General features: G+C 40.5%; 2 protein-coding genes across 2 annotated transcripts in view; both read right to left on the bottom strand.

The window, feature by feature from the left end:
- The window catches only part of kiaa0513 (KIAA0513 ortholog), a 104,642-nt gene that overhangs the window by 16,033 nt on the left and 70,641 nt on the right, over positions 1-17,968 (bottom strand). The window lies entirely within an intron of this gene.
- The window catches only part of gan (gigaxonin), a 12,523-nt gene continuing 6,583 nt past the window's right edge, over positions 12,029-17,968 (bottom strand). Inside the window, exons 9-13 of the mRNA XM_078258048.1 lie at positions 17,006-17,155; positions 15,862-15,998; positions 13,844-13,978; positions 12,531-12,640; positions 12,029-12,437 (exon numbers count right to left, since the gene is read on the bottom strand). Of these exons, the coding sequence (XP_078114174.1) occupies positions 12,265-12,437; positions 12,531-12,640; positions 13,844-13,978; positions 15,862-15,998; positions 17,006-17,155 (705 nt within the window). The 3' untranslated portion in view covers positions 12,029-12,264. The remainder of the gene's footprint in view (positions 12,438-12,530; positions 12,641-13,843; positions 13,979-15,861; positions 15,999-17,005; positions 17,156-17,968) is intronic.

Genomic DNA, 17,968 nt, shown 5'->3' on the forward strand with positions numbered 1-17,968 from the left:
CTTAATTCACTTTAAAGGGTGTCAACAGCAGCATGTTCTCCAGGAACAATGCCCCAGTTTCCTTTCATAGGAACTGCACAAACTAAATTCCATTCACCATCATTGTATTGAGGTGTTGGTAGTAAACTCCTAGATGTATGGATATAAAAAAAACCTGGGCATGTGGGAAATAACGATATGCATCCCAACTGTAAAGTGCACTTCAGCTCAAACGTGGCTTATATTTTATGCACATAGGGGATGATATCATCTGCCAAACGCGGGTGGAAAAATATCCTGCTTGATGACATAACTGTTTTGAAACTCACAGAGGAATGAGCCAGAGGGAGCGAGGCTATAGAAACACAGGTGAGTGTGCAGCAAGGTGCAACAGTCTGTATGGAATGTAACTGACAGGGAACACAGGCTTCACAGCTTCCCATCTCAAGGGTCTCGACTCATAACAGCAACAACAACCACCTCAGTCAGTTTCAGCTCTGAGGTTTCCACATGTTCCCGCCGGGACATCCCACAGTTCTCCTTAAGCCTCTTTTTATTCCATTCTGCACACAATTCCCCATCAGCAGAGTCCTCCCTGCCGCTACACCACCCAGACACTCTAGCCAGTGTTGTTCTGGAGACAAGTTACAACACGCCGACCAGCGCGCCGGCAGACTATCTGCTGTTGTGTCAACAGTCAATGACGGCCAAAGGGGAAAGAAATACGTACAGCAAGAATGTGTCACAGAGCCAGACTGATGTTTTGATTTGGCAATTATGGAAATTATTTTTGTTAAATATCTGTCGATATCAAATCAGTGCTGGAAATCCACAACAAACATTGTTAAATAGAATTTGTAAATTTGTGTTTTGAAGATGTATGTAAAAAAAAAAAAAAAAGATTCTAATGTACATCACAGCATCAATGGACCTGATACAATGTGATTACATACTGTATTATAGAACTGTTTAATACATCACTGAACACTGATTGTTTGCGGAAAGGAAGCCCTCTATCTGAAACCATTCCAAATAAACATTTGATGAGATTCTGTATGAAATGTGATAATGAAATGAGTGGGAGAGGCTGATATTCATGGCGCCAACTTGCTCATCAGGAGTGGTTAGGCGTTCAGTGTCTTGGTCAAGGACACTTCGGGATTTTCTGAAAAGAAACATACACACGTGTTAGCTTTTCCTGCTTTGGCTTCCCAAAAGTGGTCAGACAGCACAGGGAGAGACGGGGCTGGAGTCTCCAGAGCTAACCCCCGTCTCTGCTCTCTCTCATCCGCTCCGACCGCATACCGTCACGTTCTCTCTGGCTTCAGCAGAGTCCCCAGAAGGACCTCAAACTGTCCCCCCGACATGGCAGATAAGCTGGTGCGAATATTTAAACCTTTTATCAAACAACTGTCGCAAATTCGCATTGCTGCCGGTATGAATAGTTTTGATGAGAAATGACCTCTCTCACCAACACTGCGGAGTAAGGTCTGGCTCCTCCACACATACACTCCTGGATAGGAGAAAAAAAACGGCCCGGGTTGTTTGCATTTCTTTAAACCAATCACAATCATCTTGGGTGGCGCTACATTCTGGACGCAGCGACGGTGGCTCTGCTAAATAGTCTCGGGAAGGAACTTGTTCTGGTGGAACATTTACAACCCGCAAAAGAAAACGCCACATCAAATCTTAAATGAAGTTAACTGTTGACACAATACAGGAACGTGAGCTATTTAAATTAGCTGATACATGGTTAAACCTCATTGGCTCTTACCAGTTTATCGCTGTGTGTATTTTGTCCATAGCAAATCAGTCCTAAAACATCCCAGTTAGAGAGGAAATGCCCTAAACCAGAGATATTCTACAGGGGGTCCAGGACCCATAGGGGGTCCTCAGACTCACTGGAGTGGGGCCTCCTAATTATTGTTGAATATTAAAATGTCTTAACATGAATCCAACATATTTATTAGCATATATAAAGCACTGATGATAGGCTTACTGACCTATAGGTTAGGTAGTCACTAAGGTAGCCACCCACAGATGCAGTTTATCCTAAGGATTCACTGTCACATGTAACATTAAAACATGATTTATAAAATCATGCCAACAATTATTATTTTAATGGCTTCGTATTCTATGCAAAAAAGGTATGCATAAAGGCTTTAGACCACCCACACATAATTGTAGGCCCAGTTTAATATGCAACTTAATTTTATACATTATACGTATGTAGTAGGGGTCCCTGCTCTGTCTCTGTTTCAGTTAAGGGGACCTTGGCTTAAAAAACGTGGAAGACCCCTGCCGTAAACATATTCTTTGTAAATCTTTACAATCCTTCCCCGAAACAACCAAGCAGGCCTGCCCTACTGCACAATCCAAATTTTCTTCAAAACGTGACATTTTCAGCAAATAGCTTGCTTGCTCGAAGTTAGTTGATGTTTCCCGAAACAAGAGAGTTTATCAATGCGAGGGACGTCCAGCGGGAAATATTGCAGCAACGAATGTTCTGGCCATTATCCGGTAAATGAATTGTCGTCGACCGAGACTAGCCGGCAAGTTTTTCACATTTTACATATTTTATATATTTTAATGGACAGGTGTGTGTCACAAACACTTATATATATATATATATATATATATATATATATATATATATAAGTATATACATATACATATTATCAAGACTAACTGTTGATAACTAAATGATGAGTAAATGATCTGAAACTATGACACATGTAGAGACTGAAAGCAAATGTTTCTTTTTTATAGTGTCCAGTGAGATTTTTTTGATCATTTGACTGATTTCTGCACTGTACCACACAGCTGACTATTATCATTATCAGCCTGACAATCAACAACCAGTGTAGCATTGATCAGTTTAGTTAGCTGTAGAGTATTTCAGTGTAAATCTAGTTGTGTACCCAGTTCCAAAGTGCCGTATAAGCAACCCCTCCCCCACCCTCATCAGTCACAGAACCCAGGTTAGCTGAACTCTGGGAGTGGTCACGAGAGCTGCTCGCTTTAACTTAATTACCTCCATCCTGGTCATGCTACGTAGTCCTGTGTTAATCTCCTGTCTAGACTTTTCCTGACGGACACAAACATGAACATGTTCTTGTTCTTCCACATCAAAATTGAAAATGAACTTTTGTTGGTGCTTTTTCCGACGTTTTTGTCCCTTTCTTTTCGATGCTTTTGACGCTTTTTTTAACTATTTTTGTCACTTTTTTCAATGCTTTTTAAAAGTCATGAACCTAATTTATGTGACATTATACCAATTCTTTAGGTTAAAAAAAGCAGAAATTATGAATTATTTGGACTATTAAGATCAGAGAATGTTGAGTGGATCACAGACTGTCAAAGAAACTATTTAAAAAAAATGTAAATGCTATAAAATTAAATAAAATACCCAAAATGTCATGGAAATAATCATTATTTTCTGTTAAATGTTGTATGGATTCCATACAACGTACATCCATGTTATTTTTGGGCAATTTAGTTGAAAGAAACCCATATTTCTGATATTAAAAACTTTGACAACAGGACAACACAAGGGAAGCACAACTTGATGTGATGAGTAGTATTTTAAATGCTGATATGATATTTAATGAAGGTCTGAACTTCTGGACTGAACACAGGAAGAATTCTAGCCCCGCTAATGGCAGAGCGAAAAGACACCGTCTAAGCGGGACCATCCATCCATGTATCCATCTCTTTCACAGCAAGATAGCTCAACATGTAATGGCCACATGGCTGCACATTCAATGTATATTGAATATCTAATTTATCCCTAATGGTGTTGTTAACCTATTAACCTGAGCTAACATTAGGTTAAATCTTCACTTTGGTACATGACAAGTTACCTTAAAAATTGATGGTCCCCTTTGGACCTATAATTCTTAATTCCGGGATTGGTCCGTTGCCGCCAGGTTCCGCCGGTTGTCACTCTTTACGACCGGATGTCCATCCCCTTCCTCTGTCTCTGTGTCGGCGTTCTAACCTCTGGTGGATTTGTGAGGACTATGGTTAACTGCTCCTCAGATCTCTGCTAGACTATCTGTCCAATCTGAGTTTTCTGTTGCACAACTAAAACTACTTTTGAACGTACACACGTTCCACCAAAACAAGTTCCTTCCTGAGACTATTTAGCAGAGGCACCGTGGCTCCGTCCGGAGCTTAGCACCGCCCAAGATGATTGTGATTGGTTTAAAGAAATGCCAATAAACCAGAGCACGTTTTTCTCCCATCCAGGGATGCTGTGTGGACTAGCCAGACCTTCCTCCACAGCGCTGTGGAGGAAGATCTGGCAATGCAAGACTAGATGGACCCTAATTCTGACCTTCCTGCCATAATCACTTAAATTATTGACCACATTCATGGTCCCCAGGGGATGAACCCTTTGCATTCTGGACACTCAGATTGTTTTAGCAGAGCCAATCTCATGTTAAGTCATGACATTGCACACAGGATATCTCGATCTAGTCTGATTTCCATAAAGACTTTCCTTGCAAATGTATAATACATTATTTTATCACAATGATACAACCAGATAGATATTACTATTGGTGCGTCATTGTAGTTTTTGCATGATGTCTTTGTAGTTGTTAATTTTAGGTTTTATGTATTGTCTGTTTGTATATTTTGTAATACTTTAAGTACAAAACACAACACACATTTATGATCCAAAAGGTGACCACCTTAATTTGAATGATCCCATGTCAATTATGTTAGTATACCAGCCATTCAATATATTACCATTGTTGTTTTTTTGGCTGGTGAGTGAAGCAAATCTACCAGCCACATTCATATTTTACCAGCATTTGGCTACAATATGGTGCTAATTTTGAACCCTGCTTTGTGCATTTTGCTGTATAGAATTGGCAGTAAGAAGATGATTTTAACAGAATATACAGTGGGGCAAAAAAGTATTTAGTCAGCCACCAATTGTGCAAGTTCTCCCAATTAAAAAGATGAGAGAGGCCTGTAATTTTCATCATAGGTACACTTCAACTATGAGAGACAAAATGAGGAAAAAAATTCCAGAAAATCACATTGTAGGATTTTTAATGAATTTATTTGCAAATTATGGTGGAAAATAAGTATTTGGTCAATAACAAAAGTTCATCTCAATACTTTGTTATATACCCTTTGTTGGCAATGACAGAGGTCAAACCTTTTCTGTAAGTCTTCACAAGGTTTTCACACACTGTTGCTGGTATTTTGGCCCATTCCTCCATGCAGATCTCCTCTAGAGCAGTGATGTTTTGGGGCTGTCGCTGGGCAACACGGACTTTCAACTCCCTCCAAAGTATTTCTATGGGGTTGAGATCTGGAGACTGGCTAGGCCACTCCAGGACCTTGAAATGCTTCTTACGAAGCCACTCCTTCGTTGCCAGGGCGGTGTGTTTGGGATCATTGTCATGCTGAAAGACCCAGCCACGCTTCATCTTCAATGCCCTTGCTGATGGAAAGAGGTTTTCACTCAAAATCTCACGATACATGGCCCCATTCATTCTTTCCTTTACACGGATCAGTCAGTCCTGGTCCCTTTGCAGAAAAAACAGCCCCAAAGCATGATGTTTCTACCCCCATGCTTCACAGTAGGTATGGTGTTCTTTGGATGCAACTCAGAATTCTTTCCCCTCCAAACACGACTGAGTTGAGTTTTTTACCAAAAGTTCTATTTTGGTTTCATCTGACCATATGACATTCTCCCAATCCTTCTTCTGGATCATCCAAATGTTCTCTAGCAAACTCCAGACGGGCCTGACATGTACTGGCTTAAGCAGGGGGACACGCCTGGCACTGCAGGATTTGAGTCCCTGGCGGCGTAGTGTGTTACTGATGGTAACCTTTGTTACTTTGGTCCCAGCTCTCTGCAGGTCATTCACTAGGTCCCCCCGTGTGGTTCTGGGATTTTTGCTCATCGTTCTTGTGATCATTTTGACCCCACAGGGTGAGATCTTGCGTGGAGCCCCGGATCGAGGGAGATTATTAGTGGTCTTGTATGTCTTCCATTCTCTTATATTCTCTTGTGTGCTCCCACAGTTGATTTCTTCACACCAAGCTGCTTACCTATTGCAGAGTCAGTCTTCCCAGCCTGCTGCAGGTCTACAATTTAGTTTCTGGTGTCCTTTGACAGCTCTTTGGTCTTGGCCATAGTGGAGTTTGGAGTGTGACTGTTTGAGGTTGTGGACAGGTGTCTTTTATACTGATAACAAGTTCAAACAGGTGCCATTAATACAGGTAACGAGTGGAGGACAGAGGAGCCTCTTAAAGAAGTTGTTACAGGTCTGTGGGAGCCAGAAATCTTGCTTTGTTTGTTGGTAACCAAATACTTATTTTCCCGAGGAATTTGCAAATAAATTCATTAAAAATCCTACAATGTGATTTTCTGGATTTTTTTTTTCTCATTTTGTGTCTCACAGTTGAAGTGTACCTATGATGAAAATTACAGGCCTCTCTCATCTTGTTAAGTGGGAGAACTTGCACAATTGGTGGCTGACTAAATAGTTTTTTGCCCCACTGTAGCTTTGCCTGAATCATTGATCAAAGTCGAGCTATCACAATATGTAGCAGCACTTGGTGTTTGGTTGCATTCAAACAAAAAAAACCAACAACAAATGGGATAAGACATTATTTACCACATTGGTGTTTTAATTCCTTTGACGTAAATGAATGACACTCATGGGCAACATCTTACAAAACTTCCTCATGATCAGTAACAAAAGTACAAACTGAAACAACAGTTTTTACTCTTCGTCTTTCACAACACAACTTTGGTTAAGGCTATACTATTTAGAAGTTTAGACTGCATTATTTTCTCGTATGGTGTGCACTAGTGTATCACAACACAGATAGTTATAAGGTGTTCACATGGGAGAACAAGCATTGTTTAGGATACAGAGCAGCTCCAAACTTAATGTAGTATTTACAGTAAATGATTATACACTATGGCATGTCCCAGTCAGGCCTCAGCAGACTGGTCCTCCTGCTTTGTAGATTTCTGACGAGGAGTTCCAGGAAATCCTTGATTTTAAGCTGGTGTGTCATTTCAGTGTGACCATACTGTCTGAGAACTGTTCTTTTTCTGACATGGTTTGAACTTGGGTTTGAAACAGTGGCAAAACTGATCTTTTTATATATTTTTCATGTATTAAAATAATAATTTTGCTTGTCTGCTGTTAATAATTCAACAAACCATTAACCGTAGAAAATCTTTTAGTAGAATTTATGTTCAAAGTTCAGTTGTTGCCTAATGTTAGTCCCTGTGTTATAAGACCTGCAGCCTGTTGCACCAGCTGTTAGTTGGTAGCTTAGGTTTGAATATAGTGTGGGAGTTACACTATGAATTAGTAAAAACAGGTTACACCACAAGTGTCATTACTTCAAAAGTAAAATAAAAGAACATCAAAGCACAACAGAATTAACTAGAGAATACAATTTCTGAGGAAATTGCGGTGTGAATGCCAAGAAATTGCAGTGTGAATGCTGTACGTTTGAATGGTGTTTCTCTCGGTGCATGTATGAATGAGTAGATAGCCGTTGAAAATGTAGGAATTTGTGTCAACTTTTAAAATTGTGTTGATTCACTTGAATGGGAACATGTCCTAGAAAACGAATGTTTTGGAAATTATGATAGTTATGGAAAATTTGAATAAAAGCAAGAAGGTCCTAATCGTGCTGAAAGTTTCTATGTTGAAAAATGTGGCAGGAGTTAATGTGCAAAAAAAGGGTACGTAAAAATAATAATGAATACGTAGAAGAACAGGGTGTGAATGGCTTCAGCATTCACACCAATTAATAAATGATCTTTGAATTACACACCTTAACAGAATCTGCAGGGTTTTTTTGTTAGTGTTTTGACAGTTCTTAGCGGTGATCCAGAATGAAAATTTGTGGAATGTTTTTTGTGTGTGCTCGGGGTGGAGATGTATTAACATTCTGAATCTTTATATATATATATATATATATATATATATATATAAAAAACTGTTTAAAATGAGTTCTGCAGCCACAGATTCCGCGTGGGCCTGCTGATGAGGTGATGTTAGGCTGACAAACAGGTGTATTATCATGTTGGCCAGTTCAAATTAACAAAGTTGCATTCTCTATTTTAATTGAATAGTAAGCAGTGGCTGTCTAATATTAAATAATTCCTGAATGATGCACAGGATGGAACTTGACTCTGCACAACAATATTTTGATGGTTGACTTAGTGAAGCTGTAGACCAAATGGAAATGGTGCACCTGAATGATGTGGAGGGTTTAGTGTAAAACTAAGTAGTTAAAATGTATCAGTTAAAGATGACTTAACTTAAGGCTACATTTACACCGCTACATTTTGGTTTTTAAGCAGAGTTTTGAGCCTAAAGCGAACTCTGTGCACAGAAGTGTTTTTATCTCCAGTAGAAGAACTAATCTCTGTTTAAACTAACGTGCCCAAACCTCATAAACATTCTGGTATACTGGACATAAACAGGAGGCAGCATGTATACTCTGCCTGTTGCTGGTAGTTGCCATGGTAACTTTAGTAGCTTTAGTCTCAGAGAACGAGACGTTGTGACCGATAAGACCCAATCAGGAGGAGAAACGTTGGCGTCAGTGTCGGTGTTGCCAAAGGTCTCTGTTTGGAGCTGTTGAAACTGAAACACAACCCCGCAGATTCCAAACCAAAACGGGTCAGAAGAGTTTCAAATGTCTCCGGTTTAGGGGCTCGGAAACACCAGAGCAGGGGGAATGAGAGGGGGAAACACCAGAGCAGGGGGAATGAGAGGGGGAAACACCAGAGCAGGGGGAATGAGAGGGGGAAACACCAGAGCAGGGGGAATGAGAGGGGAGGAACACCAGAGCAGGAGGAATGAGAGGAGGAAACACCAGAGCAGAGGAACACCAGAGCAGGAGGAATGAGAGGGGGAAACACCAGAGCAGGAGGAATGAGAGGGGGAAACACCAGAGCAGGGAACACCAGAGCAGGGGGAATGAGAGGGGGAACACCAGAGCAGGGGGAATGAGAGGGAGGAACACCAGAGCAGGGGGAATGAGAGGGAGGAACATAGTAAAAGATATTCGGTTTTAAACCAAAACGTAGCAATGTAAATGTAGCCTTAGGTTCCGCTGGTGCAACAGGATGCCTTCTCTCACTTTGAGAGACTACATTTTGGTGCTGGGGTTTGTTTAGCTTTGGATCCAAATTTGTGTTTAAAAAAATAAAAACAATTTGCTTATATGATTATTATAGAGGTGGTAGTACACTGATTTATCACGTCTTTCACACAAGAATATACAGTATTTGTTTAAATTGTATATTATCATCTCATGTTTTTGTAACCCTGGAAGTGTCGTGTGTGGAATGTGCGTGAGGTGTATCGCCTTTCTGATACTATGAGATGTGCGTTTTTATCAACACTCTATGAGCACGCTCCACTGAGTGTGTGTCTACTTTCTATGTGCTGTCCCTGAGACAGACAGCAACAGCTGTAACTCACACAGAACAAATGGGGTCAAGGGATGCCAAAACTGTACTGACTGGAAAGCCAGGTCAGAGGTCACAAAAGCAGCAACACATCCAGCGACTCAAGAGTGTCACTCGCAGCAACGTCTATTTCTGAACAGGCTAGGCCCCAGACAGCTTGGTCAACAATTAAAAAAAAATTAAAAAAATTAAAAAAACGACCACCAAGTAAAGCGCTTGTGCTCCAATGTGCAAACATTCAGTTAGTGTGAAGTGTGGAAGTCGTCTGTCCACAAGTGTTCGCAGTGAAGGAGATGCTGCAGGTGTTATTATTGTATTTTACTGTCTCGGTGACTCATGATTTCAAAGGAAAATCCACTCTCAGATCCTCATCCATTCTTTGCATAAACAACCTGTCTGTGCAATGCATTCTGGGATTAGTTTGCTATTTACTTTTTGATGTTCCCATTTATTGCCATCTACTTCTTCAGTCAGTGATTTTCTACACTGTCCATAATTAATTTGCTGCACTGCTGGAGTTTGAATCTATGTCAGACGATCAGAGGTCTCCAGCGACAATCATGGCATTTACACACTGTGTGTAGTCTACATCCACAACGTTTCACTTCCGGGATTGCTCCGGTGCAGACGGAAATTCCGCTGGATGTTGCTCTTTTCGCCTGGACCCATCCATCCCTGACACCTCCTCCTTTTATGGCTCTATGAAAACCTCACGGTACCTCCCCCTTTGCTTTCGATGGACAACAGACATCATTCCTACGGCCCCTAGTGGGCTTTGTCCTTTGGACGTAAACCAATGTAGTTTTTGGCATTTGTCGATGCCGTCGTTTTTCTTGTGATTCTCAAAATTCGGTATGAAAATTCTAGGGGTGGTACGGTTCACAAAATTCACGGTTCGGTTCGTATCACAGTTTTAGGGTCACAGTTTTCGGTTCTGTATGGTTCTTGTTATTTTTTCTTTAATACTCCAGAAACATACTTCAGCATATGATAGCTAAAATTAGCATATTGAATGCATGTTGCACAATACATGCACACAGTGGCAGTTCTATCTGTTGTTTGATTTCTGCTGTCATCATAGGTGACATGAAATCCTAAATGTTCCCACACACCAGACTATACACGACGCTGGAGCATCCTCCAGCTCTGGGCAGCCTTCCTCATCTCTCCCACCTGACATCTCTACAGTCTTCCTCATCTCTCCCACCTGACATCTCTACAGTCTTCCTCATCTCTCCCACCTGACATCTCTACAGCCTTCCTCATCTCTCCCACCTGACATCTCTACAGTCTTCCTCATCTCTCCCACCTGACATCTCTACAGCCTTCCTCATCTCTCCCACCTGACATCTCTACAGCCTTCCTCATCTCTCCCACATGACATCTCTACAGCCTTCCTCATCTCTCCCACCTGACATCTCTACAGTCTTCCTCATCTCTCCCACCTGACATCTCTACAGTCTTCCTCATCTCTCCCACCTGAAAATCTTTTAAACTGACCTTTGTCGATCAAAAAAACAGACAGATTCAGCAACTGTACGGCCTATTTCTCGCTTAAAATGTTCTCAGAAACACGTTTCGGTGAACTATTTTAGTAAAATACGAGATCGTATTCAGAACGAGACGCCATTAGAGTCTGTTTTGAAATTCGGGAGCAGCAACAACCACGTGACGCGTTCGTCCAATCAGCTGCCATTTATTGCATTCATGTTGCTCACCCCCCTCGTCGTTTCCAGTAAGTGTTTTAACATAGGTGTATAAAGTGGGCACTACGGCAGTAAGAGGTTAGTGCACATTAACAGTGGACTGACGAACCGTGCAACGCACACACGCTCCGAACCGAGACATGCAAACTGAGTGGTTTGGATGTTTTTTCATGAACCGTACCCCCCCTAGAAAATTCTGAAAGAGTTCCATGCGACTGCTCTGGTGACCCAGGTCAATAACCATCCAATCCAATGCAATTTGCTTCGGCCACATTTTTTGTTTTGCTGCATTTCTAAACTACAAAGCGTCACAGATGGATGGCGGGAGTTAATAACGTTTGGCTGCTTGCATATTTCTTTTCTATTTACTTTGTAGCACTACAATTTGAACAGCCTGACAAGTCCCAAAGTTGATACTGTATGGTCTGACATAGATTGCCAGCAAGTTTTTATTGGAGCCAACATGCACAGGATCATTGTTATTGTGCAGAAGACTCCATTGCTCTCTGAGTCTAGGGGACTGACACAAAGTCTAAAAGATTTCCAACCCTCCACTGCAGCTGTAGAAAATATCAGGACAAACGATTGTGTCGTCTACGATTGGCCAGAAAGATGAACAATACACCACCAGACATAATACAACACTAAAATACAAATTGCACGGCGGTGCTTTTAAAATATCAACCATAATCCCTCATCTAATAATGTGTTCGTTAATTACAGTTTAAATCTCTCACCAAGCAACAGATCACCAGTAAACATCACAAATGAGGAATGTCTGTTTGAATAAAAAGCAAAAAACAATCAAACCCCATGTTAAAAAGAAAAAAAATATATATTTAGGTTTAAAAAAATGCCATAAAACATAAAGGGTTAAAAATATTTCAAAAAAAAAGAAAAAAAAAAGAAATTTGAATGAACTTTTGTCCCGTCAAGTATAGTATAAACCCCTAAACGGAGAGTCACAATCCTCAATATCTAGCGACTAGAATACCTTAGTGTTCATTAAATCCCTAAACCCAGACCTACAGCAGGTAGAAAGTACCAGTGTGCAAAGAAGTGGAGTATGGAGCCGAGAGTGGGCCACTGCCTGGCGTCCTGAAGTCAGACTCGGATTCGGAACATGCCCTGGCTCAACTGAAGGCGGAACAGCCGACAGTTGGCGATGCGCAGGGCGGAGCAGGCTGTTTTGGACAGGTCGGTGGGTAACATAGGCTTGGTGCGTTGCCACGTCCCAGTGCTGCGGCGAAACTCCCGGATGTAGTCAAAGCTTGTTCCTGTATGCACAAGAAACACCAACCTTACACATTCAAATGTTGACGTTACTGTAACCCTCTGTTGTTGGTTGACCTGTGTTTCTTCTTACTGACCTGTGTCTAGGTCTCCCACGACGTAAATGCTGGCTCCGATGGGCACCGCACCGTAAACGAAGGATGAACTGGTCTGGATACACAAGGACTGGTCATCCAGGAACATCCACCTGCACCACAACACATATGGGTATCAAAAACAGACAAAAAGACAATTTTCTTGATTAGTTTCTTGATTTTCAGATTATAAAAAATGTAGGACAGGGATATTTGTACATTTTGTTTCCATTTTGACAACAACGTACACAGCTATTTGCAGGGTTTCCACGGGGTCTTAAAAAGTCTAACATTTCAAAATACAAATTTTAGGTCTTCAAAAGTCTTACATTCGCTGAAGTATTGTGTTCTAGGTATTACATAATTTTAAAAAGGTCTTAATTTTCCTACGTCCATGCATCGCTACCTCTAATGCTCTTTTTTATTATTATTATTCCGTGGTGTTGTAGTTCTTTCCTTCGCTAGTCCAAACATAATTTCGCTGTATTACAACTACAAATGAGACCAACATGCAACTTATATTGCAGCCAATCAGCTTTTGTGTTATTGGCGCGAGTCTCTTTCAGCTTGTACCACAGACATAAAACGCATTTTATTCTTTAGCGATACTTGGCTTGAAAAAACTGAATTTAGGGCATAGTTGATGTTGTGATAAAGGTCTTCCATTTCATTCATAATGGTCTTCAAAAGTCTTAAATTTGACTTGGTGAAACCTGCAGAAATCCTGATTTGATTACACAATGTGGATTCTCTGTATGACTACTTTTTAACCTTTATTTATGTCCTCGTGTTCCCACCTGATGAAATTCACAACGAAAAGAAATAAAAATATTATAAAAAAAAGGAAAATATTGCATACAGCCATTCCATATGCATTTCCAGAGCTGAATTATATAGAACGGCAACAGCTGATATTTTGGGCTTTTAGCAATTTCATCTGAAAACAAGTTCTCCAAATTTCAAAGTCTCCCAAGAACTGACAGAACGAGACAATATTTTGGTCTCCAAAGATTAGCCGACAAGACAAACAAACTACTTTGTGGTATCTGATGGGAATCCAATTAATGAATGAAGATCATGTGATATGGTAAAAAGCTCCAAAACAGCAACTAAATGGTCCTTATGGTGAGATAAAGCTCAAGAATGATCTTTGACAATCAACATTTAGACGACAATGGGAATCTAAAACCCAGAAAAATCCTAGTAATAATAATAATATAATAATGTATTCAAAGAATCTAATTAAAGTTTAGAAATTGCTATTTAGGAGTAGCTTCCCTTTCTGCATCCTTCAGAAGCAGTATTTCCTTACTGACCTCCTCATGTCGTCATGGTAGAACTCAGACTGGCAGGTCATCATCTGTCTTTGCTCGGGGTTGTCTTGCTCCTTGCTTCTAACTCCCCCGAACACATAGAGCTCCTGGCCGACGCCACATGCCACCGACCCAAACCTGCCCAGGAAAGTAATGGAAAAATCGATTGAGAGACGGTTATGGATAGTCTCGCATTGCCAGACTTATTTCCACAGCGCTGGAGTATGGTGTGACTACACCGCATTCGCTATTCTGGTATGGAGGGAAAACGCTCTGGTTTGGTTGTATTTCTTTAAACCAATCACAACCGTCCTGGGCGGCGCTATGCCTTGGATGCAGCAACGGTGCCCTTGCCAAATAGATAGCAGAGATAGCTGAAAGGGGAGGGACATGCGCCGGATAATAATACATTTTATTTTATTTTATACACTTTCAGGACACCCAAGGTCAGGTCTATATCGAAGACGTTCCACTTTTGGGATTGTTCAGGTGGCACCGGAAATTCCACCAGATGTCCCTCTTTTTAGGCCAGATGCCCGCCACCTTCCTCTTCCTTTGTGTTGGCGTTCTAACCTCCGGTGGATTTGTGAGGACTATGGTTAACTGCTCCTCAGATCTCTGCAGGGTAAATCCAGACAGCTAGCTAGACTATTTATATTATATTTTATATAGTTTTCTGTTGCACGACTAAAACTACTTTTGAACGTACACACGTTCCACCAAAACAAGTTCCTTCCTGAGACTATTTAGCAGAGGCACCGTGGCTCCGTCCGGAGCTTAGCACCGTCCAAGACGATTGTGATTGGTTTAAAGAAATGCCAATAAACCAAAGCACGTTTTTCTTCCATCCAGGAATGCTGTGTGGACTCGACAGACCCTCCTCCGCAGTGCTGTGAAAGAAGGTCTGGCAACGCGTGACTACCCAAGGTCTGACTTTATCCCAGAAATGTACATCGGTTGAGCCAGATGGATAAAATAACAAGAGAGCAATGTCTCCTATTGGCTAAAAAAAAAAAAAAAAAGAGAGATTTTTCTAGATTTGTCAATTCCTGCAAATTAAGACAAAAAAAAATAATCTAAAATCATAAAATGACATTACTTTATCGCCATAAAGTAATCCTGCTTTGCAACATTGCTCAGCGAGACACCACGGTGTAAATTGTCATTGTGCTCTATTTTGAAGTAAAGAGAGGCCAGTATTGACATGATAAGGGATGGGTTTACTTATGATCAAAGGTTTCACAGCACAGTGGCTAATCCAGGAAAAACATGGCAATACAAAGGAGTCAAACGTGATCAGATAAGAGCTAAATTAATTCTTTCCAAACCAAGAAAAGCGCTTAACTGATCTGACTTTGACAGTAATGCTTAACTTATAGAAACATAGCAATAAAGAAGCTCCTTGAAGGGATGCTTTTGAAGTTAACAATTGGGTTGAAAGCTGTGCCAACAAAAAAGGTAACTCTCCAGTGCATGATGTCACAAACCTCCTTAAGGGTTTAGTGTATACATTAGCTTGATGTCAACCTATTTCCCTCATACATACAGTACAAGGTACTACGAATCAAGAGATATGCAAACCGAAAGACGTTTCTTCACGTCAAGGGTTCTGCTATGACTAACAACTGTACATGCCATGGTGTGACTCAACAACATCCTCAGTTGTGGTTACTTCATCATCCTGAGCAACATTTTGATATGAGTGCCATGATTTCAGTATGGTAATATGGTTTCATCTGAGGGAAACGGAAACTACTGATAGTTCTGAGAGAGCGACAATGACCATGGAGATGTATTTCATTTCCTGTTATGCAATACAAACAAGTCCAAAGTTAAGTATCCCAGGCTGAAGTTAAATGCTTATATTATACAGCAAGTGCGTATAACATGTGACAAAAGGAAAAAGGGAAGATAAAATGAGAAGAAAAAAAAACAGTATTAAACTGACTTGTGTGTCAGCTGATCAAGTTTTAGATCCTCTTTCTTTTGTCCTGCTCAGACCACAACAGCTAATGCAATACCTTCTCTCTTTCAGAGGACAGAGGCCCGTCCACTGCAGGGTTTTGGGGTCAAAGCATTCAACAGAGTCAAACAGCTTCCCGTAGGAGCCCCCACCTATAGCATAGATCTTCTTATTCATGGAGGCATAGCAGCCGACCTGAAGGAGAAAACAGACACAGCATGCAGGGACAGGAAAATGAATCACTTGGTCTAAGGTAGGGCCGAACAATTTGGGGAAAAATCTAATCGTGATTTTTCTGCCAGATATTGCAATTACGATTCAATTTGCGATTTAAAAAAAATATATATATATAGCTAAAGTTCAACATTCAACATGTCATGGAGCATTATAGCATGAGACCCCATCAAAACTGCTCTATATTCTTATGCAAGGATGAGAACACAGATGTGTGTTTTTCTTTTAATAGCCATAGGACATTGAACAGTCAAACACAGAACATTTATCACAAAAGCTAAAGTTATAAAAACAATTCCAATAATAAATATCAGTACTTTCCTGTAAACTGAAATGTCTGATATGACTCCGTTCAACAGCAGCATCTACATTGCACCATACAAAATAAATGAAAAATCCCCTGAAAATAGGACATTTCTGTAGCCCCGCACTGAGCTCCAGCTTGCCCCTGTCCTCCCTGTCCACAGTCTGCAGGTCATTTAGGTGACATTATTTCAACAAGCATTTGTTAAAATAACATCAGTCCATATCCTAAAACATACTGCCAATAGAATGAAATAACATCAGCAATGAAATTGTTATTTAGATCTTTCTATAATATTAACTATTTTGATATTCACACTCGCAACAGATTTGAAATATTATATATATTTCAGTTTGATTTTTCTATTTCAGCAAACAAATATTTGGTGTTCTTGACTACTACTACTATTACTACTTTATCTACTACTAATTATGTTAAATAAATACTACTCAGTCCTGTCCATGATTTAGTCTCGTTTAATAGGAGCTCCACTGTGAGTGTGTCTATTTAGATTGTTTATTAATCATTACCCAGGTACAATGTGACAATTAATTGTGATATTGATTTAAGGTGATATTGCCCACGCTTTGACAATATTGTGTCCCATTCATCAACTGTGTTAGATGCTCTACTATCCAGTCAATGCGATTATGTGTATTATTACCTTGCGGATCATGGTCATACTGGTCTGCATTCTCCAGGTACTGAAGTGAGGGTCAAACACTTCAACGGTGATCAGCTCTGTTTCTTTGTTCTCTCCTCCGAGAACGTAGATCAGACCGTCCAGCTCCACCACTCCAAAGTTCTGACGAGGCTAGTGGGATGACAATCAAACCAAAGCCATGTCAGTCACACATCAAATGCTCCATTCACATGTTTTAAACATTTGAAATCACACTTAAAAGCTCAGGTATGACACCAAGCTTTGCTTTTATGTCTCCAACTGTGTTTTTGATTTGCATTTTAGATAGTGGTTTAAAGGGTTAGTGCGTAACTTTTTGATATTAATGAACGTCTGTTACATTCCAGCCATTACCAAATGAGTAGCTACAAAGCTAATTAAGACTATCAGCTCCACACAACTCTCTCTGTATGTCTCAGTATGGCTATGTTCAGAAAATGGTGTAGTCCGGTGACTTTCGCCCAGTTGGAGAGCGCTGTAAAAAGAAAAGGGACTGAGGGCAGACACGGTTGCCGCCTTACTGCTCTTGAACATGTTAGTAATTATTAGGAGAAGGAAGTATTGCTATTTCATTTACACAATCTAAATGATGTGCTATCATGTGGATGCGCCGACAGTGTTGTTCAACAATATAAAGACAACATGAGATAAGAATGACACCACTTTTCTCTACAAAGTGGAAGCAGGTGACTGGGAATGTGTAGTCTGTTGAAACTGAAGCCGTGTTGGAGCTCTGCTGACACCTAGTGGCCATGCATGCTGAAGAATGGTTTTGATCACAGCATTTGATCTCCATTTTACATTGCTCTCCATTTGTTTTATTGTATGTCTGGAACCGTGTTATTTGTGCTGCTGCCTGTCTTGGCCAGGACAATCATGAAAAAGACATCTCATGAGTCTTTACTCCTGGTTATATAAAGGTTAAATAAATATTAGTAAAAAATA

This window comes from Sander vitreus, chromosome 8 (assembly GCF_031162955.1).
Source record: "Sander vitreus isolate 19-12246 chromosome 8, sanVit1, whole genome shotgun sequence".
Classification (NCBI taxonomy): Eukaryota; Metazoa; Chordata; class Actinopteri; order Perciformes; family Percidae; genus Sander; species Sander vitreus.